At 36.8% G+C, this 23,607-nt stretch overlaps 4 protein-coding genes across 7 annotated transcripts; 1 reads left to right on the top strand and 3 right to left on the bottom strand.

Moving 5' to 3' along the window:
* The first annotated feature begins 424 nt into the window (after positions 1-424).
* On the top strand, positions 425-4,903 carry LOC113064917 (cold-inducible RNA-binding protein B). Of its 4 annotated transcripts, none has more exons than XR_003278908.1 (8): positions 425-579; positions 1,208-1,317; positions 1,413-1,519; positions 1,721-1,835; positions 1,985-2,177; positions 2,282-2,340; positions 4,436-4,522; positions 4,717-4,903. XR_003278908.1 is itself a non-coding variant. In XM_026235928.1 (7 exons), the coding sequence occupies exons 2-7, from the start codon at positions 1,218-1,220 to the stop codon at positions 2,679-2,681; spliced, it is 588 nt and encodes a 195-aa protein (XP_026091713.1). In that variant the 5' UTR covers positions 425-579; positions 1,208-1,217; the 3' UTR covers positions 2,682-3,613. The 4 variants fall into 4 exon arrangements, 1 of the variants encoding a protein (XP_026091713.1); XR_003278910.1 differs by having other exon boundaries at positions 2,275-2,340; XR_003278909.1 differs by lacking the exons at positions 4,436-4,522; positions 4,717-4,903 and adding an exon at positions 2,668-3,613 and having other exon boundaries at positions 2,275-2,340.
* Positions 4,904-5,095: 192 nt separating this feature from the next.
* LOC113064918 (mast cell protease 1A-like) lies at positions 5,096-8,824 on the bottom strand. Its single transcript, XM_026235929.1, has 4 exons — positions 8,654-8,824; positions 5,994-6,117; positions 5,646-5,873; positions 5,096-5,562 (listed from the first exon to the last, which is right to left on the bottom strand). Exons 1-4 carry the CDS (start codon positions 8,800-8,802, stop codon positions 5,320-5,322), a joined length of 744 nt encoding a protein of 247 aa, XP_026091714.1. The 5' UTR covers positions 8,803-8,824; the 3' UTR covers positions 5,096-5,319.
* A 146-nt stretch (positions 8,825-8,970) lies between these two features.
* On the bottom strand, positions 8,971-13,945 carry LOC113064547 (polyserase-2-like). The gene is made up of 9 exons (XM_026235402.1): positions 13,891-13,945; positions 13,647-13,800; positions 13,403-13,532; positions 13,007-13,234; positions 12,673-12,907; positions 12,268-12,421; positions 9,803-9,926; positions 9,386-9,613; positions 8,971-9,286 (listed from the first exon to the last, which is right to left on the bottom strand). Exons 1-9 carry the CDS (start codon positions 13,943-13,945, stop codon positions 9,077-9,079), a joined length of 1,518 nt encoding a protein of 505 aa, XP_026091187.1. The 3' UTR covers positions 8,971-9,076.
* Positions 13,946-21,925: 7,980 nt separating this feature from the next.
* LOC113064916 (granzyme G-like) lies at positions 21,926-23,380 on the bottom strand. Its single transcript, XM_026235927.1, has 5 exons — positions 23,242-23,380; positions 23,001-23,157; positions 22,757-22,886; positions 22,335-22,562; positions 21,926-22,235 (listed from the first exon to the last, which is right to left on the bottom strand). The coding sequence occupies exons 1-5, from the start codon at positions 23,294-23,296 to the stop codon at positions 22,047-22,049; spliced, it is 759 nt and encodes a 252-aa protein (XP_026091712.1). The 5' UTR covers positions 23,297-23,380; the 3' UTR covers positions 21,926-22,046.
* Between the last annotated feature and the right edge of the window lie 227 nt (positions 23,381-23,607).

The following is a 23,607-nucleotide window of genomic DNA, read 5'->3' as shown; positions in this document are numbered from 1 at the left end:
CACAGCATAAGACAGTCAGTACAATATAAAGTGTAACATTAGTTAGTAACAGGGGTTCTCTTGTTTTTTTTTTTTTTTTTTTGTTTTTTACAATTTAAATGAAGATATCAAAACAATAAAATATTAAATGAGTTTAAGCATTTTTCTTTATGTATATTTTGCCATTAATATGAATCAATTACCAATGTATTCGAGACCTTTGTTAACATTATTTTCATAGTACACAATATCCTTGAAAGAAAAACAGTATTTATCCTTTACTAGATTTACTAGATTGCAAATTAATTCTGCCAATTCCTTCCAAAACTTTTGTGTAATTTTACAATTAAAAAAAACGTGTTAACACCTCTCTCTTTTTTTTCTTTTTCTTTTTTTTTTTTAACAAAAAACAAAGAGCATAAATCATCAAGACAAAGGTCTTTATTCGTGTAAAACCCTGTGACGTGGCGCGATGTGAACACGCCCTCAGATCTGCAGTCACGTGGAGCCTTTAAACAGGCGCCATTTTCTGAGCAGGATCTATTCTGCCGCAGCCAGCGTCGAGTTCAGTTCTCTCTCTTTGTCTTCGAGAAAAAAAAGGTAAGAAATATAGCCTCCTTGAGAGTTTTTGGTCTGAAATTAAAATACATTTTCTTCTGATGTTGCATTATATCGATGTATAGTTTGTAATGGTGGTTCATTAGTTGTATTTAAACGTTTTCGGTCTACTATCATATTAATAATTTTTAATGAAAAAAATGTATTCATTTTGCATCGTAACAGCTTATTTAATCGAAATTCGTCGAATGTAGTGTGTAAATGTATCGAATTATGTCGGATTTGATAGGTTTCTTTGTTCCTCGCATAAAGCGCCTCGTGACCTAGTTCTGCTGACCTACTTTTCACAGTATTGCCGTATGTAATAACGAATAGTTATTTCTCATACAATCTTTAAAAACTACGGTCAATAAAGATCTGAAAGCCGAAGTCAAACGGGTTTGACCCGATGAAACGTGTCTTTGTGGCAAAATGGCTGCAGCACGTTGCGAGGAAGACCAGGGTAGGGCAGAAAATGGCGTTTCCTTGATGCGCACTTTGAAATACGATCCGCGTGGCGCCGCGCAATAAACTGGTTTAGTCTTAACGGATCTTTTTTTTTTTTTTTTTTTTTTTTGTATATATAAATATACATGTAAAAAAAAAATTACAAAATTTTATTTTTCTGCAGTTTGTTCAACATGTCTGACGAGGGAAAGCTGTTCATTGGTGGTCTGAGCTATGATACCACAGAGCATTCCTTGGAAGAGGCATTCTCCAAATATGGATCAATTGCCAAAGGTTTGTCTGAAGTCACTTATGAGTTTTTTTTTTTTTTTTTTTTTTTTTTATGAACTCTTTCAGCGTTCTTTATTATATGGTTCTTTTTGCCTTAGTTGATGTCATCCGGGACCGTGAGACCGACCGTTCCAGAGGCTTTGGTTTTGTCACATTTGAAAATCCGGAGGATGCAAAGGATGCCATGGCTGCAATGAATGGAAAGGTAAGATTTTGAAACATTTTAGGGACGGAGAAAATTGTAACAATGTTTTAAGGTTTATTCCTAGGACTGAAAAACTGACCATTTTGATGCCTAGATGTGTACTAATAGTAACTAAACTGCAGGAAGTTAATGAATTAAACTGTGAATGCTTGAAGTCAGTTTCTTAACATTTAAATGCTTTTTTTTTTTTTTTCTCTCCAGTCTGTTGATGGCCGCATGATTCGCGTTGATGAAGCTGGCAAATCTGGTAGACGGTCCGGTGGCTTCAGAGGAGGTCCTGGAGGTGGCGGCAGGGGAGGCTTCAGGGGTGGCCGAGGTAGAGGTTGATGTCAATGTTGAATGCGTAAGCATTCTGCATTGCACCCTGCATTCATTGCAGTCCTGGTGGCTTGCAATTACCATGACAGATCTTGCATAGTTTTTTTTTCATCTGTGCTTAACCCTTGTTTTTTGCACCCCCTGCAGGTGGTGGAGGATATGGTGGCGACAGGGGCTATGGTGGAGGTGACCGATCCTACAGTGGTGGCGATAGAGGCTATGGCGGAGGAGAGAGAAGCTACGGTGGTGGTGACCGTTCCTACAGCAGCGGTGGTGGTGGTGGATACTCCAGGAGTGGTGGATACTCTGGGGGTAGCGGCGGTGGATACAGGGATAATAGGTGAGGGATCTTTTACGTAAAGAGAGATTGTGCCCATAGAATAATTCTATAGGTGCTGTAACCGTGAGCACTTTAAATATGGCAAATATTACTTTTGGTTTTAGGAGTCAGGGGGGATATGACCGTTCCGGCGGATCCTACAGAGACAGCTACGACAGTTATGGTATGTATTGATGACTGTTAAGAATGACTAATTTTACTACACCATTACAGATCTTTAGAGTAATGTCTAGATCTAAGCAGAAAGACAAAACTGCCATTTTGAAACTTTAGAGTTCAGTCTACTTGGTTGCCTTTATCTTGGAGTTGCTGACCACAATCCAGAAAGATACATTACAAAATTAGCGACTAAAGTAGGTTTTGTGCACTTGATCAGTATTCAGTAAGACCTTGTTCAAAAAGAATCATGTCTTGGTGTCAGTTCACTGTTTGGAATGGATGTTCACCATGCTCCAGTGCCTTTACACTTTTGCCTACTTCTTGTCCTCAGCTTCACACGAGTAAAAAAAAAAAATCCTGATTGCAAGATCATCGCTTCGCTGGCTGTATTTAAAAAGATGCGCTCTTGGAAGACTTTTTGTTTTTTCTCTACATTTTGTGTTCTGATTCAAATGTTCTATTAAAGACTCCTTTTTTACTGTGTCAAGTATCCACAGGATGTTCCTCTCATTGAGGAGCTGCCTAATATCCATGAGCATTCACTTACTGTAAGAGTTTCAAGTTCTGTGAGGCTACCTGTATCTGCCATTTTATCTTGCGATTGTGTTATAGATGCTCACAGAGGTTTGAAACTGTCCTGATTTTTTTTTTTTTTTAAGTATGTGTTTAAGAAACTGTCTCTGAAACCATGCGTGAAAATTGACCTGTTCAACACAGCCTGATAGCTTCTACAACCAATTTCCTCAAAGATCTTTGGACCAATTTCTTAATATCGACTCAATGAAAGTGCTTAGGGGGGTATTTGCATTTAAACCATTTTAAAACGGCAGTTTCGCCACAAGAAAATATTCTAATCTGATCCTCCAATAGAAGCTTGATAAGCTGTGATGTTCTTTATGGCTCTTTGCCATCTCCATTTTGTGATGCATTCCTTTAGTGAAGCAAGGCAGGCATGTTGCGTTGGAGTTGACTCTGGCAAACCTCCTTGATGTTGCTAAAGATCTGTAAATATTCATTATCCAAAGAGTAAACCGCTTAAGTGGGTCATTCCACCTCACTTTAGGACTGAATCCCTGAGGTACTTTACTCTTTGAGCAGTCTAAATTTATTTTTTAAAGTATGCTCTACTGTGGACTGAACTTATCCTCTTAAATGTCAAGAATTTGTTCCTTGGAAAGAAATGTGCTCTGTTCTGTATATCAACACCTCCAGAATCCCTTTTTTCTTTTTGTATGAATCTGGCTTCATGAAGCCCATTAAAAAATGGTTGGAAAATGCTCTTTCGTTTGCATTCGATATTTAAAAAGCTCAGTATAAACCAGGGGAATGTCTTTGAGAGGCTAGTTGGGGATTTTACTATCTGGGTTTTAAATATTCTACATTAGGCAAATAAAACTTTAGTATTAGATAAGCAAACCAATTTAAAGATGATTAAAGCAAGCAATGGTTATGTGTAATGCTTCATTGGATCCAAGAGTTCTCTGCTAGCAGTTACGGAAATCAATGTCCTTGGAGAATGAAGTGTTGTGCCTTCCGACTCAAGAATCCTGAGATGAAAGCTGCTCTCTTGACTAGGTCAATTGTGGAGATAGGCCTGTAATGTGAGGTAAAACCTTTTGCTCTCCTGTACGCATTCTACAACAGTTCTCATTGTCCATGTTTTCTTCGAATGTTGCCTCGACCAGTGGCTATCTCCAGAATCCTTTCAGTCCTGTTCCACAGCCTAAGAAAAATACTTCCTGTACCTTGTAAAAAAAAAAAAAAATGCATGACACTTTTTTTAAGTGCACTCGTGTTTTGTGGAAAGTACCTCACATGGCCCTTTAAATGAGAGATTTTAAGTCCCTGTTCTGACTCCTAGTTTTTAAGCGCTTTATCAAAGATTATTTTTGATCAGATGTAGCCTTTGCGTCACCTCCTTGTCTTCAGTGATTCATTAAAAATGTCTGGTCCTTTTTTGTTTATAAATACTCAATTTTGTAAAATTATTACACTTAGTCTAGAAGTGTTTATGTAGTGTCTTATTGGATTTTTTTTTTTTTTTAAATGCATGATTTGTTTCTATCTTCTGCATAGTAAAACAACTCTTTATCTTTCAGACTGACACTGGACATGTTGCATTTGGAAACTAGAGGAGCAAGCTGACCTTTTGAAATGAATTCATTTTCATGGCAAAGATGTGTGAGGTATACATCTGCTTGTATATTCAAATCATTAACCATTGGTTTGATTTGGCTAATGGCCAGGTGTTCTGTTGAAGATTGATTTCTCAAACAATGATTGTGGTATTGGATGCTTTAGCTGTTTGAAATTGAATTTTTTTTTTTTTTTTCTCCTTTCTGACATGACCTTTTAAAGTTACTTGGCTTTGTTTTTTCAGAGCTCATGGAAATCCCTAACCTGCAGATGAGATGGTCTCCACGAAAAGAAAGCTGAGGAGTTAACACATGCAGAAGATGAAAAATCAATCTTGTAACTAGATTAAACGTTACTGTATCCTGCTGAAAGGGGCTCCCTTTTTAAAGGCTTGAATGACAAATCGATTCAATAAATCTTTATGTACATAATTTTGTTTATTGGCAGTTTTTTTTATTCTGTGCAGTACACGTACCACAAGGTGGCAGTGGTGGCCAGCTATTGCACAAAAACTACAGAAAATGAAATGCTTAAGGCTTCAAAGGACAAATTTGTATATACACTTTATATATATAGTTTATACTATTTAAACGTGACTTGATTTAAACTTAAAAGGATTCATTGTTTACAATAGTAGTTCGATAGTAGTTTCCTTACGGTTTCTTGTGACAAATTGAGCATGGAAACTTAAGCAACATGTACAATAAACTTAATTTATCTGTCTTTGTCTCCTGCTTTGTGCTCTTCTCTGACTGCCTCGGGGGGCTCTTTTGCTGGTAGAAGACTTATAGTTTGGAGTACTAAATGAAGGAAAACAAAAATTTTAGACTATTTTGTGTTGTCAGGTTTACAGACAAAACACTGATGGATTTTGGGATTTGTCATCCGGGGTTGGAACAAATGTTCCTGATATGTAGGCCTGATCTATCGTTTCTGGTGTTGTAGGTGACATCATGATGCTTTGAATCCATGGAAGGTACTGGGAGATGTGAATGTACCCTTTGAGGTAGCTTGCATTTGGCTTGTTTTTAGAAAATGATACAATTCCCTGTGCAACACCTCCACAAACAAGTGGACCCCCAGCGTCTCCCTGTGGATTATATCATTTAATTATTAGTAGGTCAAAATGAACTGATTTGTCAAATAATTTGTGAGTGGTGGCATTTGAAATACCATTGCTGGTCCAGTTGATCCCTTGGAGCACAGAGTGTCAGCCGTGCCACAGTTTTCAGAGTCTATCAGAGTCACATTCGTTTCTTTGAGCACATTTGATGGAGACTCGTCATGGTATTGCTTCCAACCCCAACCCATGAACAGGCAGTTCTTTGAGATTTCTTCATTCTCATTTTTTGGCAGAGTGATAATACTCACAATTTTGTTCAAAGTTGCTGGAGTTTTAAGCTTTATGAGAAGATGCAAAGTTCTTGCTTGAGTTAATAGCACTTATATTTGCTAACCATTTCATGAAAGGCAATTTTTGTAGGTGTGATTGTAATGAAATGGTTCAACATTGTATATTACCTTCAGAAGCATGATGTCATGACCTCTTCTCTTCATACTGAATTCTGGATGTGGAACGGGGTCTACCTCTATACCGTCAGGTAAAAAGTTGGTATCATTGACCCCCAAATAGATCATAAGATTACTAAAAATGACGAAAACAACAACAAATAAGTAAATAAATATAGACACCATAAAAGGCCAGATTTGCAATAAAGCTGTGTGACTCATAGACATGACACCCATTCAAAGTGAGGGGGGCAAGTGGATTTTTAATGCAGCTTCCAAAAAAAAAAACCCTGATTAATATTTTCTACATTTAACACCAGTGTGATTAGAACGTTCAGCAAGTCATATCATCAGCTGCTAAAATCAAGTCTGTGTTAGCTGGCTGGCTGGCGGTTTTTACAGCACTGCGCATTAACCAATACACACGATACTCACGCATGCAATGACCAATCAGAGGTGTTCAAAAGAGTCATCGCTGTAAAGCCGGTGTTTTCTTCACTGGCTCGCTGACTGAATACCTCTTGCGAATTCAGAAATAAGTGTAAAAGTTTTTACGAGTTTAAGTTTTTATCTGTGAGAATCAGTGATTTTAATGGATGTTTTTTTTTTTTTTTGGTGTTCTTGAACGACGAATCCGTGTATCATTCGTTCTTTCGTTTTTCTAATTGAAACCAAAAATGGAAAAATAAAAAAACGACTTGTTTTTTTAAAAATCTGTTTCCAAAACCAAAATGAAAAAAAACGGAAAAGCTTCGTTTTCCGATTTTCAAATTTGTGCTAATATCAAAAATAAAATAAAAAACGGATAACAAGCGTGTGTCTTTCACTTTGGTGTTTTCGTGTGATGCCAGTTAGTGACGGTCGTTCTTGAATGATTCGGTCATTTTAAATGAATCTTTAATGTGACTCGGGAAGAACGAGTCGTCTCGGGGAGTGATTCGTTCAGTCGCGCATGCGCAAAATTATATCGTTAAAGTAAATGTATAAATTCAAGAGTGGGGGTAAAGGAGTGGGACCTTAAGAGCAGAAAATGCACCTTCTATCTCAATAAAAAAAAGCTTCATATAATTTTTTATATTTTTAATGAAAGACCTTTTTATACTATTCATCATTCTTTGAACCATTAAAGAAGAAACTGCATTTTATTTTCTGGGTTAAAAATAATAGTAATAATAATAATGGACACCAAAGTACACGGACCCATTAGACATGGTTAGGTTATATATAGATATAGTTAGATTAGGTTAGATTCCCTTAATTTCGATCTCTTTACTTAACAATTTGAATAGACTACTTTAGTAAATACTAGCCTACTATTGCTATGCTGACTGGAATCTTTCCTGGAATGCAGTTTAAATGTTGTTCTGTTATCATTTTCAAAGTCAACTACGCAAGTGATTCATTCCTCAACTAAACACTATAGTATTTATGGTCCCACTTCATATTAGGTGGCCTTAACTACTATGTACTTACATAAAAAATAAGTACAATGTACTTATTGTGTTCATATTGTATTGTAAAACACTTTTGCTGCTATTGAGGTGGGATAGGGGTAAGGTTAGGGAGAGGGTTGGAGGTATGGGTAAGTTTAAGGGTGGGTTAAGGTGTAAAGTATGGGTCAACAGTGTAATTATAAATGTAATTACAGAAATTTAATACAGATGTAATTACATGTCGGTTTTTTTTAAATGTAAGTACAATGTAAAAATGTATGTACACAATAAGTACATTGTAATAAATTATGAATTAAAATGTAAGTACATAGTAGTTAAGGCCACTTAATATAAAGTGGGTCCTTTATAAATATGTTACATTTAAAATGCATTCCAGCAAAAATTTAAGTCAGCATAATCAAAGCTTGATTTGCATTTACAGCAGGCTATTATTTGCAAAAGTATTCAGAACGTTAAGTAAAGAGAACAAAATAAAGAAAAAAAAATGTAAACATATAAAAATATAACCAATTATAGAAGGCTAATAATAATAAACAAATATTACAGGGAAAAGATGATCAGTTAATGGACAAGATTGTAGGATGGATAAAAATGTTTTCTTGTAGGCCTATTTTATATTATGCTGATAAACTTCATTTGAATGCTGACTATCTCACGTAATACAGCCCGGTAGCCAAGTCCTATGTTATAATAATTTAATAATTAAATATTTTCTGTAATAAATCATATAATAATGTCGTTCCCTCAACATAAGAAGTAGTGGCCACGAGAAATGGATATCGTTCCCTCAACATAGCATCTTGAGGCCACAACGTAAGATTGCCGTTACCTCTAATTTTTTTATTTATTTATTATTATTATTAATATTATTATTATCTGTACTTTGACTCCTGCTTTCTGCTCCTCCCTGGCTTCCTTAGTCAACTTTTTGGCTGATAGATGATTTAATAGGTTTTCAGCTAGCAGCCTATAGTAAAGGCATCTAGAAATAGCCTACTAAAGACATTTAATGAAGTAATAAATGCAAAAAATAATCTCCACTGTATACACTAAATATTAACATTTATGATGCATTCGGCGGCTGCAGGTTTACACTGTTGCTTTAAGATCTGATGCATATATCTTATGATCTTACACATCAAGTACTGGACAAGACTTTAAAACACACAAACTGTTAACCTTTCTGATAAAAGTATAAAATATGATCATTTCACCTACCTTTTTTTACAGCTGGCAGCTGTCATCACATAATCCTCTCGTACCAAAAAACCACCACATGTTTGTTTTGATATCTTGTCACGAATGTAGACCATGTAGGGTCGACTGTAGGGAACGGAGACTTTACCGCCAACGATACCATCATGCATGGAGAAACATGAAAAAAGAAGAGTTTAGTTTTATTAAACTGCTCAACAGCATATTTTGATCATAAGTCAGAGCATTGAAACATGCAACTAAGATTCAATAATTTTTCATTCAATTAAATATTATTATTATTATTATCTGTAGTTTGAGTCCTGCTTTCTGCTGCTCCCTTGTTATTATAGTCAACTTTTTGGCTGATAGATGATTCAAATATAGTATAGAATTCTAGAAAAACTGAAGTTCAAATTTTGGGTACCAGACAGGACTTGGTTTTTATCAGGTTTTGGGGTCAAATGTCCGGGGGTTGGATCTAGCGACTTGATCTAACATAGCTGGCACGTCCAGCATCATTATGCTCTGAATCCATGAAAGGTAGTGGGATATATGAGTGTATGCTGTGAGGTGGTCTGCATTCCTCTTGTTTTTGGAATAAGACACAATTCCATGTGCAACACCTCCACAAACAAGTGGACCCCCAGAGTCTCCCTGTGGATTATATCATTTGATTATTAGTATATCACAATGCACTGACACTGATACATCATACAGTAGATAAGAATTTGTGAGTGGTGGCACTTGAAATACCAGTGCTGGTCCAGTTGATCCCTCAGAGTACAGAGTCTCAGCCGTGCCACAGTTTTCAGAGTCTGTCAGAGTCACATTTGCTTCTTTGAGCACATTTGATGGAGACTCGTCATGGTATTTCTTCCAGCCCCAACCCATGACCAGGCAGTCCTTTGAGATTTCTTCTTTCTCAGTTTTTGGCAAAGCAATAATACTCACAATTTTGTTCAAAGTTGCTGGAGTTTTAAGCTTTATGAGAAGATGCAAAGTTTTTGCTTGAGTTAATAGAACCTATAATTCTAACAGTGTTTTTCTGAAATTTTCTTGAATTTTAAAGTTGAGCAAAAATATATTCTGCAAATGTCAAAAAAAAAATTATCATAAAAGGCCATTTTTCTAGGTGTGATTGTAATGAAATTGTTCAACATTATATATTACCTTTAGAAGCATGATGTCATGATCTGTTCTCATCATATTGAATTTTGGATGTGGAACGGGATCTACCTCTATACCGTTATGTAAAAAAGTGGTGTAATGGACCCCCAAATAGACCATAAGATGACTAAAAATGACAAAAAACAAACACAAATCATTAAAAAACAAGACATCATAACAGCCAGATTTACAAAGTTATTAATATTTAAAATACAGCAACATGACTGTCGCTTTGAATGTCAGAAGTCACCAATGTAAAATACACTCAACATTCAGTAATATTATCGATATGACTGCACTGTTACTATTGGGTGAGAACAAAATTTAAACTGAATTAGGCTAAATAATGACTTGTTTTCTGCAGAGCTGATTTATAGATGAATCACTTCTTGAAACATCGGCACTTATTGGACTCAAATGAATCACCATTGAACTGACTTGAGCTTCATACCAACTAGTGCTGGGTTTGAGTCCACCTAAGTCGAGTCCAAGTCTTTAGCCAATCGAGTCCAAAATGGGCCAAGTCGGACTCAAATCTGAGTCCCAAAGAGCTGAGTCCTACTCCAACAAAACTCTATTATTTATTAGTATCTTAACATAGTTTTAACCTTTGAAACTAGAAAAACGCAATGCCCATTTAAATGTAACAAAAGCAAACCTCTATTGTTTCGTGCCAATTTGATTTTTTTTTTATTAATAATTTGTGTCCTTCTTTGCTTAGCAAATTTAAAGTTATGTAACAGAATTTATGGCTGAATTGATTTATGTATTATGACATATTTCTGAGTGAAACAGGTTTTGCAATCTGACAAATCAAAGGGCGAGACTTGACTTTATTCATCAGCAAAGTAAATGTATAAATTCTAGAGTGGGGTTAAAGGAGTGGGACCTTAAGAGCACAAAATACACATTTATCTAAAAAAAAAAAGAAAAGAAATATTTATATAATGTTTACGATTTTTAATTAAATATACTTTTTGAATAATGAAAATTAGTTTGTGTCTGCTTTTTCTATTCATCAGTGTTTGAAACCATTAAAGAAACCGCATTTTAATTTCTGAGTTAAAAAAATAAATACAATTAAATTAATGGACACCAAAATACACGGACCCTTTAGACAGAGCATTTAAAATTTATTCTTGGATGAATATGAGGCTCTGAGGGATAACCTAGTCTGTCCAATGGCACACACTGTCTACAAAAGCTCTACATATACTTTCCATAAGTCACAGGCAACTGACACCTGTTTTATTTTTTTATGTATTTATAGTTAGGCTACATGAATTACAATAAATTATATTATGTCAAGAATAATTGATGACAGGCCGTTGAATTATTAGAAAATAATGCACAAGGTGATTAACTATTGCCACAGAGGTGTTAGAAAATTTTTTTTTCGTGTTTTTTTTAAGCCAGAAACTGCCACTAATACAAAAAGCAAAAAAAAAAAAAAGCAAAATAAACTAATGTTATAAAACATTCTAAAGCTTACTGAAGTCAAGTTAACACTCTAAGTATTACTTACAAGCTAAATGATAAATAAATATATTACTCAAAAATTAAAAAGTTATTTTTTTCTACAGCTAGTAGCCTAGTAGAGGCTTCTAGAAAATGCCTTTAAATTTAAAGACATTCATGAAGTAATCAATGTAAAAAATAATCTTCACTGTATACATTGAATACAGATGATTCTTATTAAAGTTAATATGTGATTCAGTCAAGAGCAGTGAGTGATTTTATCCTTTTCTTTTGTTTGATTAACATTTATGATACAGTCGGCGGCTGCAGGTTTACGGTGTTGCTTTAAGATCTGAAGCATATATCTTATGATCTTACACATCTGTATTTTTCCCAACAGTTCAAGTTCACTTAAGTCAAAACTGACTGCATTTACATGGATAGTCTCCAAGACGGGCATTTTGACATTACTTATTGTGTGAGTGTGTAGCAATAACAGAACATAAGAGAACTTAAACGAAGGAGAGCACAGCATTCATACGATGACTATGAGGCACGTTATTCTGTGAGCTCCCTTTCAGTGAGTGAGCACAAGAGACCTGTCGGCTTTCAAGTACTGGACAAGACTTTAAAACATGCAAATACTGAATATCACTTTTGTGATAATGCATTGAGTCAATAAAATTTCCGTCTACTCTCCCTGGACTCGGTTGGACTCTCGGACAGAGTCCAAGAGGCTCAAGTCTGAGTCAAATCAGAGGAAAAATTGCATCTTCTAACAATTTTTTATAAATAAATGAGTCTTTTAAAAAACTTTACTCAAGTCTGAACTCGAGTCCGAGTACCCCAACTCTAATAAAGACATTGCTGCCTTCGGTAGAACTGCTTATAGCTGAATTGAACTTGTTTCAAGATAGATTAAATTTATACTGTCATTAAACTGACCTGAACCAACACCAAACTGTTTACGCTTTCTGATGTATAGTATAAAATATGATAATTTCACCTACCTTTGTTTACAGCTGGCAGCTGTCATCACATAATCCTCTCTTACCAAAAAACCACCACATGTTTGTTTTGATATCTTGTCACGAATGTAAACCATGTAGGGTCGACTGTAGGGAACGGAGACTTTACCGCCAACGATGCCATCATGCATGGAGAAACATGAAAACAGAAGAGTTTAGTTCTATTAAACTGTTCAACAGCTTATTCTGGGCATTGAAACATGAAGCTAAGATTATTAAAGTCTGTATTTTTGTTATTTTTCTATTATTATTATTTTTATCTGTACTTTGACTCCTGCATTCTGCTCCTCCCTGGCTTCCTTAGTTAACTTTTTGGCTGATAGATGATATAATACAGTTTAGGGTTCTAGACAAAATGAAGAAAAAAAATGCACTGATTTTAGATACCAGACAAGACTTGGTGTTTATCAGGTTTTGGGGTCAAATGTCCGGGTGTTGGTTCTAAATCCAGCTTGCCCTTCCATGTATTACATTGCTGCTGAGTAGGTGATTTCATTTCGTCATAAATCCACGAAAGGTAGTGGGAAATATGAGTGTAGGCTGTGAGGTGGTGGTCTGCACTGGAAAAAGACACAATTCCATGTGCAACACCTCCACAAACAAGTGGACCCCCAGAGTCTCCCTGTGGATTATATCAATGGATTATTAGTGTATCATAATGCACTGACACTGATACATCATACAGTAGATAAGAATTTGTGAGTGGTAGCACTTGAAATACCAGTGCTGGTCCAGTTGATCCCTCGGAGCACAGAGTGTCAGTCGTGCTACAGTTTTCAGAGTCTATCAGAGTCACGTTTGCTTCTTTGAGCACATTTGATGGAGACTCTTCACGAAATTTCTTCGAGCCCCAACCCATGACCAGGCAGTTACTTGAGATTTTTTCATTCTCAGGATTTGGAAAAGTGATAGTTCTCACAAATTTGCTCAAAGATACTGGGGTTTTGAGCTGAAAGAGAAGATAACCCCATGTAAAGATAATGCATTCATTACAAGTGATAAAATTACATAGCCAAACTTCTTCATTCAAACTTGACATTCTTCAAATGTCAAAAATTTCCTATCATGAAAGGCCATAGGTGTGATGGGGTTGAAATTGTTCAACATTATATATTACCTGTAGAAGCATGATGTCATGACCTGCACTCTCCATACTGAATTTTGGATGTGGAATGGGATCTACCTTTATACCGTCAGGTAAAAAGTTGGTGTCATGGACCCCCACAAATACCTCAAGATGATTAATCCTTAAGATTAAAATTTTTCATTAAATTCAATCCTTTTTTCCCAATTGTTAGATAACTGCACTAAGTCAGTATAACCTTTCTGACAAAAGTATAAAATATGATAATTTCACCTACCTTGGTTTACAGCTGGCAGCTGTCATCACATAATCCTCTCTTACCAAAAAACCACCACATGATTGTTTTGTTTTATTGTCACGAATGTAGACCATGTAGGGTCGACTGTGGGGAATAGAGACCCTACCGCCAACGATGCCATGTATGAAGAAACCTATAAAGAGCGTAGTTCTATGAAATAATGTCATGATTTATTCCTATAAACAACCTGTTTTAATTACTAAAGTAGACTGGATGTAAATACCTGGGGTGCAGGAACGCAGCAGTAGCAGACAAGTGATATGCCAAAGGATGCTCATTGTAGACAGCTCAGTTATACTCGGTGTGCACCACAGAGGTGTTTGGTTCTGCTTTTAAAAAAAAGAGATTCAAGAGACCCACGCCCGGAAGATAATGGCAGAAGCTGTGGTATGCTTTACATACAGATCAGTTTAACTGATCTAATTTAGAGACTGTTTATAGAAGAGTTGATCACAGGTCAGTGATTATCATCAGCTTTCGTTTTTTCACAAATCACACTGTGTTAATATCAGAAAGTGCACACTAGGGGCAGTCTTAATAGTTGTGAGAATTTCATTATCTATATTTTTGCAACTTCTGGTACCTTGATTACTGTTAATTCATTTTTTTTTATAGTGGCCCACAGCAAAATTTTCTCAATTTTTTTTTTTTTTTTCATAACATTTCCTTTTGTGAATGCCTGCTCATGCCAAATCTAAATATTAGTAAAATTTTGAATAATAATTTAGCCGTCAATAAGATGACCAACATGATGACCTTTGACCTGACGATGACGACCTCCTCATCCGACCGGGACGATTCGTCACGCCGCACGCAAATTTTTTAATTGTCAGAGGATATTTTCAACACCGCGGAAGCTGGTAAGTGGTGTTTCATTCTCAGCGAAGTGATTTTGATATTTATTTACTTATTATTTTATAATAACGACGTGATGTGAGAACATGCAGATATGTTGTTTATATTGCGGTGTGTAGCCTGGAGATTGAGGAGTCACGTGCCGATTTGGGTTGATTTGGGAGAGGTCTGAGCCGGTCGGCCTTGATGGCAGGATACGCTATCTGTTGCCAGGGGCAATGCCTTCAGAACTTCACAGAGGCGCGACTAAACATTTCAGAGCGCTTTAATTTTTGCGCATTTATTTTGTAGGCGGAACAGATCGAGACGGATCTACGAATACGCGAAAGAAAAGGAAGAAAGTAAAGCAATCATTTTCAATGGAGGGACAGAAAGCTCTCGGACAAAATCTATAATATCTTAAAATGTGTTCCGAAGATGAACGTAGGTATTATGGGTTTGGAACGTCATGAGGGTGAGTTATTAATGCCATAATTTTCCTTTTTTGGTGAACTAACTCTTTAAGTCTTTTGGGGTATGATGCAATAATCTGCATTTGATAATTATCTGCCATTCTTCTCCTCACCTCTTCACCTCTCAAGCTTTGTCAGCTTAAATGGGGGCTGGCAGACATTTTCAGGTTTCTCCAGAAATATATGATTGCATTCAAACCCAGACTCTGGCTGAGCCACTCAAGGACATTCACAGAGTTGTCTATAAGCCACTCTTGCTGTGTGCTTAAGGTTGTTGTCCTGTTGGAAGGTTAACCCTTTTACACAGTCTGAGGTTCTGAATGCACTGGTCTGAGGTTTCATTAAGGCTATCCCTATATTCAGGTGCATTGAGCTTTCATTCTACTCTGACAAGTACCTCAGTCCCTGCTGCTGAAAAACAGTCCCACAGCATGAGGCTGCCACCAGCACACTTTACTTTTGGGATGGTTCTCTGCAGGTAATGAGCAGTGCTTGGTTTTACTTCAAACATGATGATTGGAATTGAGGTAAATCAGACTAGAGCAACTTGTTTCTCTTCGTAAAAGGGTCCTTAAGGTGCTTTTTTGCAAATTCCCAGTGGGTTTTCATGTGTCTTCTCTGAGGAGAGGATTGAGTTTGGCAACATCACCATAAAGACCAGATTGGTGGAGTGTTGCAGTGTTGTTTGTCCTTTTGTAAGTTTCATCCATCTGCATATATGATCATGGAGCTCAACTAGAGTGACCATCAGCTTCTTGGTCACCAGTATAACTGATCCTCTTCTCCATCAATTGCTCATTTCGGCTAGGAGGCCAACTCTAGGAAAAGTACTTGTTGTCCCAAGCGTCTTCCATTATGGATAATGGAGGCTACATCTGTCTGTGAACCTGCAATGCAGCAGAATGTTTTTCTGAACTCCTCCCCAGATGTGTGGCTTGACACAAACCTGCTTCTGAGCTGTGCAAGCAGTTCTTTTGACCTCAGGGCTTGGTTTTTGCTCTGATATGCATTACCTTATATTAAGATGTGTATGCCTTTCAAAATCATACCCATTCAATTGAATTTGCCACAGGTTAACTTCACTCAAAGTGTAGTAAGATCTATGCAATAAGCAATATTTTTATTATTATTATGTATGTGTGTACATATTTCAGTTTTATTAGACAGGGACAATGCGCATAAATCATAAATAAATGTACAATGTGCCAGAATTAGCCAGAACACTACTTTGCATCAATATATAATGCTATCAATATATACACCCAGATATGTTAAATCTGAAATCTGACCCAGCACTATGTCAAATATCAACCCAGCAAATGAATAAAACCCAAATAAACCAGTATGTGTTCTGTCCAGTATTTACCCAGTGCTGGGTTGCCAAATAACCCAGAAATTGATGTTTTTAACCCAGAATTTGTGTATGTGTTCATGTTTTTTTTTTTGACAATGTTCTCAGTGTATCCTTGCTGCTCAATGTTTCACGAATTAATAAAGTTTCCTTATCTCTTGTGGTGGTATAGACTCTCTGACATGTACTGACTTCACTTTTCAAACTTGTCAGTCTTTGCAAAAGTGGAGATTACAATTGTTAGTTTGCAGTTAATTTGTCAAGAGTTGTAAGTAGCTGACAGTCAAATGACCCCTCTTTCATGATGCTTGATTTCTCCCAGATTTCTCACCTGTTAACATATTTGGTTATGTAGCAACTTATTTTTTGGGAAGAAAAACAGTTTGATTTTTTTCCCTTTATCTTCTTTATAGTATAAAAAACCATTACACCAGTATTTTTCAGACTGGTGTGTTGCATTTGAAACGTAGAGGAGCAATATATTGAATTAATATCTTCAATAAAATGAATTCTTTCCATGGAAAATATGAGAGGTATGCATTTACTTGTAGAATCAAACCAATTACTATTTGATTTGACTTTTGTTTAGCTGCTTGAGTAGCATTAATGCCAATTTTGTTTCAGATGCATGATTTTTATTATCAGTGCGTTCATTTATTAGAATTAGCATCTTTCTCATAATCCTTTTTAAATTACTTTTTTCAGAGCAATCAATCTGATGTCTAGATTCATGTTTGATTTTGCAATGTTTTGCTAAAAGTTTTGATGCTGTAGAAAGGTGTTCATTTTAAAATCTTGTGATCTTGTGGAGTGCATACAGTTTCTTTACAGTATGTTTTTCAGTATCTTGCATCACAAGTTAATTAGCATAGGTTTCCCCAGATTAGTTCTAGCAAGGACACAAAGAACTTGGTGGCCAGTTACTACACAAATACCTGAGTAGATTTTAGACACAGAAAATTAAGTTCTTATTAGACTTGGTGTGAAAAGGCTACACATGAGCCTTTATTTTAAAACCGCACATTAATTGTCACACATATGCTGACTGGTGACCGAACATAAATGATACAACTTGCACTAAACCAGACAACTAAATGAGTTTTACCAGCTTGCCCTTCCATGTTTCAGATTCCTGCTGTGTAGATTAATTCATGATCCTCTGAATCCATGAAAGGTAGTGGGAAATATGAGTGTATACTGTGAGGTGGTCTGCATTGCTTGTTTTCGGAAAAAGACACATTTCCTTCTGCAACACCTCCACAAACAAGTGGACCTCCAGAGTCTCCCTTTGGATTTTATAATTTGATTATTAGTATATCACAATGCACTGACAATACAGTACCATACAGTAGATAAGAATTTGTGAGTGGTGCAACTTGAAATACCTGTGCTGGTCCAGTTGATTCCTCAGTGCACAGAGTGTCAGCCATGCCACAATGTTCAGGGTCTATCAGAGTCACGTTTGCTTCTTTACATGTACATGCTAAAATAAGCTCATTGTAGACAGCTCAGTTACACTCAATGTGCAGTGTGCACCACCATGTTGGGTTCTGCTTTTTTACAGAGATTTAAGGGACCCACCCCTAGATAATGGCAGAAGCTGCAGCATTCTCTGCATCCAGACCAGATTCACTGATCTAACAGCATATAAAGAAGAAGCTGATCACAGGTCAGTGATTATCATATACTTTCGTTGTTTCACAACTCACAATGTGGTGATAATATCAGAAAGTGCACACTGGGGACTTGAAAGTTGCAGGAATTTCATCATCTGTAATGTTTGCAGCTTCTGGTACCTTGACTATCATTCATGGCCATTTATTATACATAGCCACTTGATCAGGTATAACTTTTACAAACAACTGAAAGAGACAGATCAACAGTTACAGTCTTATTTTGTCTCTTCCTTGACCAGGTGACTAAAAAAAACAAATGTGAGACATTCAAACTGGCCAATCTACAGTTTACAGCTTCACCCACTTGGCAATAGAGTAAAGGAGGCTATGCTTCTGTGAACCTTCAGTGCAGCAATTTTTTTCTGAACTCTTCCACAGATGTGTGCCTTGACACAATCCTGTCTCTGAGCTCTACAGGCAGTCTTCTTTCGAACTCAGGGCTTGATTTTTGCTGTGATATGCATTTTCAGCTGTTGTTTATTGAGAGGTGTGTGTCTTTCCAAATTATACCCATTCAAATGCATTTGCCACAGGCTAACACCACTCAAAGTGTAGTAACATGTACAAGCAATGTGAACGCTCCTTATCTAAATTTCAGTTCAGTCAGGTCCACTTCGTCAAAGTATATTTATTACAATTACATAGTGTATAGTTAGTGTTGGCGGTATGGTTCTGTTCTAGGCAAAACTCCCTACGCTTGTCCATGCAGCCATGCTTGGACAGAGCGGGAAAAGCAGCAAGTCAAACCCCACTGGGGTACAGAACAGATCCAGTATATGCATACATAATAACAATTCATGATTTACATGAGTTGTAGAAATACAAATACATGTTAGAAATTGTTTGCAATAGTGAACTGTAAATGAAGAAGAGAGGAAAGAAAAAATGAGATTAGATTACAGGTTCAGTTAGGTGGAGTTGGGGTTGGAGAACGGAGTTGATTTGGGAATTTAAATGAACCGCTATGATAAGTGTCAAAACTGGATTGGTACATGTCAGGAACAGCTGACTATCAGCTGATACGTGCTTGACTGACGTGGCCTGCCTGAACTACGTGATGCTTGATCTGTTCCAGAAATGGGTATGAATACTTATGCAATGGAATAATTTCGGTTTTTGTATTTCTAATAAATTTGCAAAGTTGTTACAAACCTTTTTTTGCTTTATCATTATAGTGTACGGAGTGTAGATTGATGTGGGAAGAAAATGTATTTAAATCAGTTTAACATAAGGCTGCAACATAACAAAACATGAAAAAACATGAATGGGTATGAATACATTTTATAGGCACTGTGCAAATAACATTTTAAATGACTTCTGTTTCAGAATAAATAAGCCATATTTAAAGGGATAGTTCACCCAAAAATGAAAATTATGTTATTAATGACTCACCCTCATGTCATTCCAAACCCGTAAGACCTCCGTTTATCTTCGGACCACAGTTTAAGATATTTTAGATTTAGTCCGAGAGCTTTCTGTCCCTCCATTGAAAATCTATGTATGGTATACTGTCCATACGGAGCCCCGCACATGACATGCAAGAAAAAATAAATAAATTGTGCACACGATTTACTAATTCATTCCCTCACTGTTCCACACACGATTTAGCCTACAGTTTTTTCCTGCATGTCATGTGCGGGGCTGACACACAGCAAATCATTCTTTTGGTGAATGATTCTAAACTGATTCTGTGCTAATGTTATGAGCGCGGGTAAACTGAAGGCTTGAATCAAGGGCAATCATCGCCAATGACGTCATTATGTAGAGTGCAAAAGAACCGGTAAGCTGTTTTTTTCAACCGGTTTATTGAATCGATGTGTTCGAAAGAACCAAACTTCCCATCACTACTGGTGATCCGAAAACCAATGAAACCCATTCTTGACTCGAGAACAAGTCAATCTTTCATTCGTTATCTGGCTCTGTGTTCTGAACTTCACAGAAGTTCATATCCCGGGATATTGGTTTGTTTTAACTCAGAGGGAGTGTCAGCCATGTTGAAAAAGTGAGACACGAACCATTTCAAACAATTCAGTTAGATTTGGTGAACTGGTTCAAGAAGAATTGATTAAATCAAATGATTAGTTCGCGAACCAGATATCACTACACTTGAACACGTTCACAACAGACCCGGAAGAGAAGACAATGCTGAATAAAGTCGTATTTTTTGTTATTTTAAATTACATTAAATGGCTGGCCAAAACATGTCACACATGACACACTAAAGCCATATTTTTTGAGAAACACAGAACTGACTGTGGAATCTGAGTGTATTTTGTGGGGTTTTCGTGTGGTCGTGCCAGACGTGTTAAGATCAAAAATGCTGACAGAACTGCATCACAATCATCAGGGCATTGTGAAGATCAAGGCCCTAGCCCGAATTCATTTTTGGTGGCCTAACCTTGATGCAGTCATAGAAGAATTAGTGAGCACCTGTCAAACATGCCAGACAGAGAGGAATCAGCCTGCTACAGCCCCTGTGCATAATTGGAGTTGGCCTAATAGGCCCTGGCAAAGAATACATGTGGACTTTGCTCAAAAAGGGAAATATAACATTGATGTCTAGTACCACTGCAGGAAAGACCATTGAGGTCTTAAGAGGTTACTTTGCTACTTGGGGCCTTCCGGATGAATTGATCTTTGATAATGGGCCGCAATTTGTGGCACATGAATTTGAAACATTTTTGAAAAACAATGGTGTGAAACACATTCGGAGTCCGGCATACCATCCAGCTTCTTATGGCGCTGCAGAGCGGTTGGTGTAAAATCTGAAAAGGGCTTTGGAAAAGGGAAAGAATGACCAATTGTCTTTACAGCACTGTATCAACAATTTTCTTTTTTGTTACCGCAGCACCTCCCAATCTACCACAGGAAAAACCCCAGCAGAATTATTCATCAAGCGAGAATTCAAAACCAGAATGTCTCTCTTGAAACCTTCACTGAGATCATGCAGCAGAAACCAGCAGCTCAGCAAGCTAAACTGTCTCATACTAAAACTGCCAGACAGTTTTTGCAAAAAAAAAAAAGGTTTTGGTTAGAAACCACAGGGGAGGGGAAAGTGTCAAGTGGGTACCAGGAAGTGTGGTTAAGGTGCTAGGTCCTGTCACATATTTGGTAAAAGTGTGTGGAAAATTGTACAAGAGACATGTAAACCAGCTCATCAGTTCAGAATTGCAAAAACCAGGGTCAAATGATGAACTGTTTCAAACGGATGTGATTAACAAGGATGTGCTAAAATCCTTTCGCTAATAAATACATGACATAAGGTATACAACTGAAAGCAACAGATTAGGCCTACCCTGTGGAGTACCCTGAAACATTATGCTAAAATGGTACCACGAGTGTTAAAAATTGAAGCCAAGGGGTCCTTATCAAGTGTCAATGGGAGGGACAATGTTGAACCTCTTTTTATGGGAATACTTGCAGAGGTGGAGATTTCTAAGTAGCTCGGCCATTCTTTCAAAGATGGCTGATTTCTCCCAGTTGTTTAGTCTCACTTGTTTAGTCAAGAAGTGTTCATGTAGCATTTTATTTTGTAAAACAACAACAACAAAAAAAAAACATTTGCTTGATTGGTGTTGTTTTTTCTTTTCTCCATATTCTGTATAGTATAAAATACCATTTAAGTTTTTTGTCTAACGAAATTCGATAATGGGAGGAGCAAGTTAAATTTTGTAATTCACATTCATGACAAAGATGAATGGGACTCTATGCAAACTTGTAGAATAAAATCAATTGTTATTAGTTTGATGTAGATAATGGTCAGAAGAATATTTAGCAAATCGATTTATATATTATTATATATTATTATATATATATATTGATATATATTGATATATATTGCTATTAAACGAACACACTGAAAATAGAAAAACATGAATGTGAAAAGTAGATTTTAGACCCAGAAAATGAAATTCTTATTAGACTTGTGTGAAAGGATTACACATGAGCCTTTATTTTAAACCCACACTTTTAATGTCACACACATGCTGATTGCTGAAAATGTGACACCAAATATAAATGACAGAACTTGCACTGAACCATAAAACTAAATGAGTTTATCCAGCTTGCCCTTCCATGTCTTAGATTGCGGCTGAGTAGGTGATTTCATTTCGTCATGAATCCATGAAAGGTAGTGGGAAATATGAGTGTAGGCTGTGAGGTGGTGGTCTGCACTGGAAAAAGACACAATTCCATGTGCAACACCTCCACAAACAAGTGGACCCCCAGAGTCTCCCTGTGGATTATATCAATGGATTATTAGTGTATCACAATGCACTGACACTGATACATCATACAGTAGATAAGAATTTGTGAGTGGTGGCACTTGAAATACCAGTGCTGGTCCAGTTGATCCCTGGGAGCACAGAGTGTCAGCCATGCCACAGTTTTCAGAGTCTGTCAGAGTCACGTTTGCTTCTTTGAGCACATTTGATGGAGACTCTTCACGAAATTTCTTCCAGCCCCAACCCATGACCAGGCAGTTACTTGAGATTTTTTCATTCTCAGGATTTGGAAAAGTGATAGTTCTCACAAATTTGCTCAAAGATACTGGGGTTTTGAGCTGAAAGAGAAGATGAAGTTCTTGTTTGGGTCGATAACCCCATTTAAGATAATGCATTCATTACAAGTGATAAAATTACATAGCCAAACTTCTTCATTCAAACTTGACATTCTTCAAATGTCAACAATTTCGTATCATGAAAGGCCATTTTTCTAGGTGTGATGGGGTTGAAATTGTTCAACATTATATATTACCTTTAGAAGCATGATGTCATGACCTGCACTCTCCATACTGAATTTTGGATGTGGAATGGGATCTACCTCTATACCGTCAGGTAAAAAGTTGGTGTCATGGACCCCCACGAATACCTCAAGATGATTAAACCTTAGGATTAAGATTTTTGATTAAATTCAATCCTTTTTTTCCCAATTGTTAGATAACTGCAAAAGTCAGTATAACCTTTCTGATAAAAGTATAAAATATGATAATTTCACCTACTTTGGTTTACAGTGGGCAGCTGTCATCACATAATCCTCTCTTACCAAAAAACCACCACATGTTTGTTTTATTTTCTTGTCACGAATGTAGACCATGTAGGGTCGACTGTGGGGAATAGAGACCCTACCGCCAACAATGCCATCATTCATGCAGAAACCTAAAAAGAGTTTAGTTCTATAAAACTATTCAACAGCATATTCTGAGCCTTTTGTAATAATGAAAATGAATTGGATGTAAATACCTGGGGTGCAGGAATGCAGCAGTAGCAGACAAGTGATATGCCAAAGGATGCTCATTGTAGACAGCTCTGTTAAACTCGGTGTGCAACACAGAGATGTTGGGTTCTGCTTTTATAGAGAGATTCAAGAGACCCACACCCGGAAGATAATGGCAGAAGCTGTGGTATGCTTTACATCCAGATCAGTTTAACTGATGTAATTTAGAAACTGTTTACAGAAGAGTTGATCACAGGTCAGTGATTATCATCAGCTTTCGTTGTTTCACAAATCACACTGTGGTGATAAAGTCAGAAAGTGCACACTAGGGACTTGATAGTTGTGAGAATTTTCTTATCTTTAATGTTTTCTGCTCCTGGTACCTTGACTAC

The sequence above is a fragment of the Carassius auratus genome, chromosome 47, assembly GCF_003368295.1.
Source record: "Carassius auratus strain Wakin chromosome 47, ASM336829v1, whole genome shotgun sequence".
NCBI classification, from domain to species: Eukaryota; Metazoa; Chordata; class Actinopteri; order Cypriniformes; family Cyprinidae; genus Carassius; species Carassius auratus.
The sequence above is the reverse complement of the archived record's forward strand: the minus strand, read 5'-3'. Positions and strand labels throughout refer to the sequence as shown.

Coding starts and splice junctions, on each gene's coding strand:
- LOC113064547 (XM_026235402.1), bottom strand. CDS start 13,945: ATGAGCATCCTTTGGCATATCACTTGTCTGCTACTGCTGCGTTCCTGC. Junction 13,235..13,402: donor ATGACATCATGCTTCTACAG/GTAATATATAAT, acceptor CTTCTCTTTCAG/CTCAAAACCCCAGTATCTTT. Junction 9,287..9,385: donor GATCAACTGGACCAGCACTG/GTATTTCAAGTG, acceptor TATAATCCACAG/GGAGACTCTGGGGGTCCACT.
- LOC113064918 (XM_026235929.1), bottom strand. CDS start 8,802: ATGCATGATGGTATCGTTGGCGGTAAAGTCTCCGTTCCCTACAGTCGA. Junction 6,118..8,653: donor GCTGCCAGCTGTAAAAAAAG/GTAGGTGAAATG, acceptor CGTCATTTTTAG/TAATCTTATGATCTATTTGG. Junction 5,563..5,645: donor GATCAACTGGACCAGCAATG/GTATTTCAAATG, acceptor TATAATCCACAG/GGAGACGCTGGGGGTCCACT.
- LOC113064917 (XM_026235928.1), top strand. CDS start 1,218: ATGTCTGACGAGGGAAAGCTGTTCATTGGTGGTCTGAGCTATGATACC. Junction 1,836..1,984: donor AGGCTTCAGGGGTGGCCGAG/GTAGAGGTTGAT, acceptor CACCCCCTGCAG/GTGGTGGAGGATATGGTGGC. Junction 2,178..2,281: donor GGTGGATACAGGGATAATAG/GTGAGGGATCTT, acceptor TTTTGGTTTTAG/GAGTCAGGGGGGATATGACC.
- LOC113064916 (XM_026235927.1), bottom strand. CDS start 23,296: ATGAGCATCCTTTGGCATATCACTTGTCTGCTACTGCTGCATTCCTGC. Junction 22,887..23,000: donor GCTGCCCACTGTAAACCAAA/GTAGGTGAAATT, acceptor CTTAATCCTAAG/GTTTAATCATCTTGAGGTAT. Junction 22,236..22,334: donor GATCAACTGGACCAGCACTG/GTATTTCAAGTG, acceptor TATAATCCACAG/GGAGACTCTGGGGGTCCACT.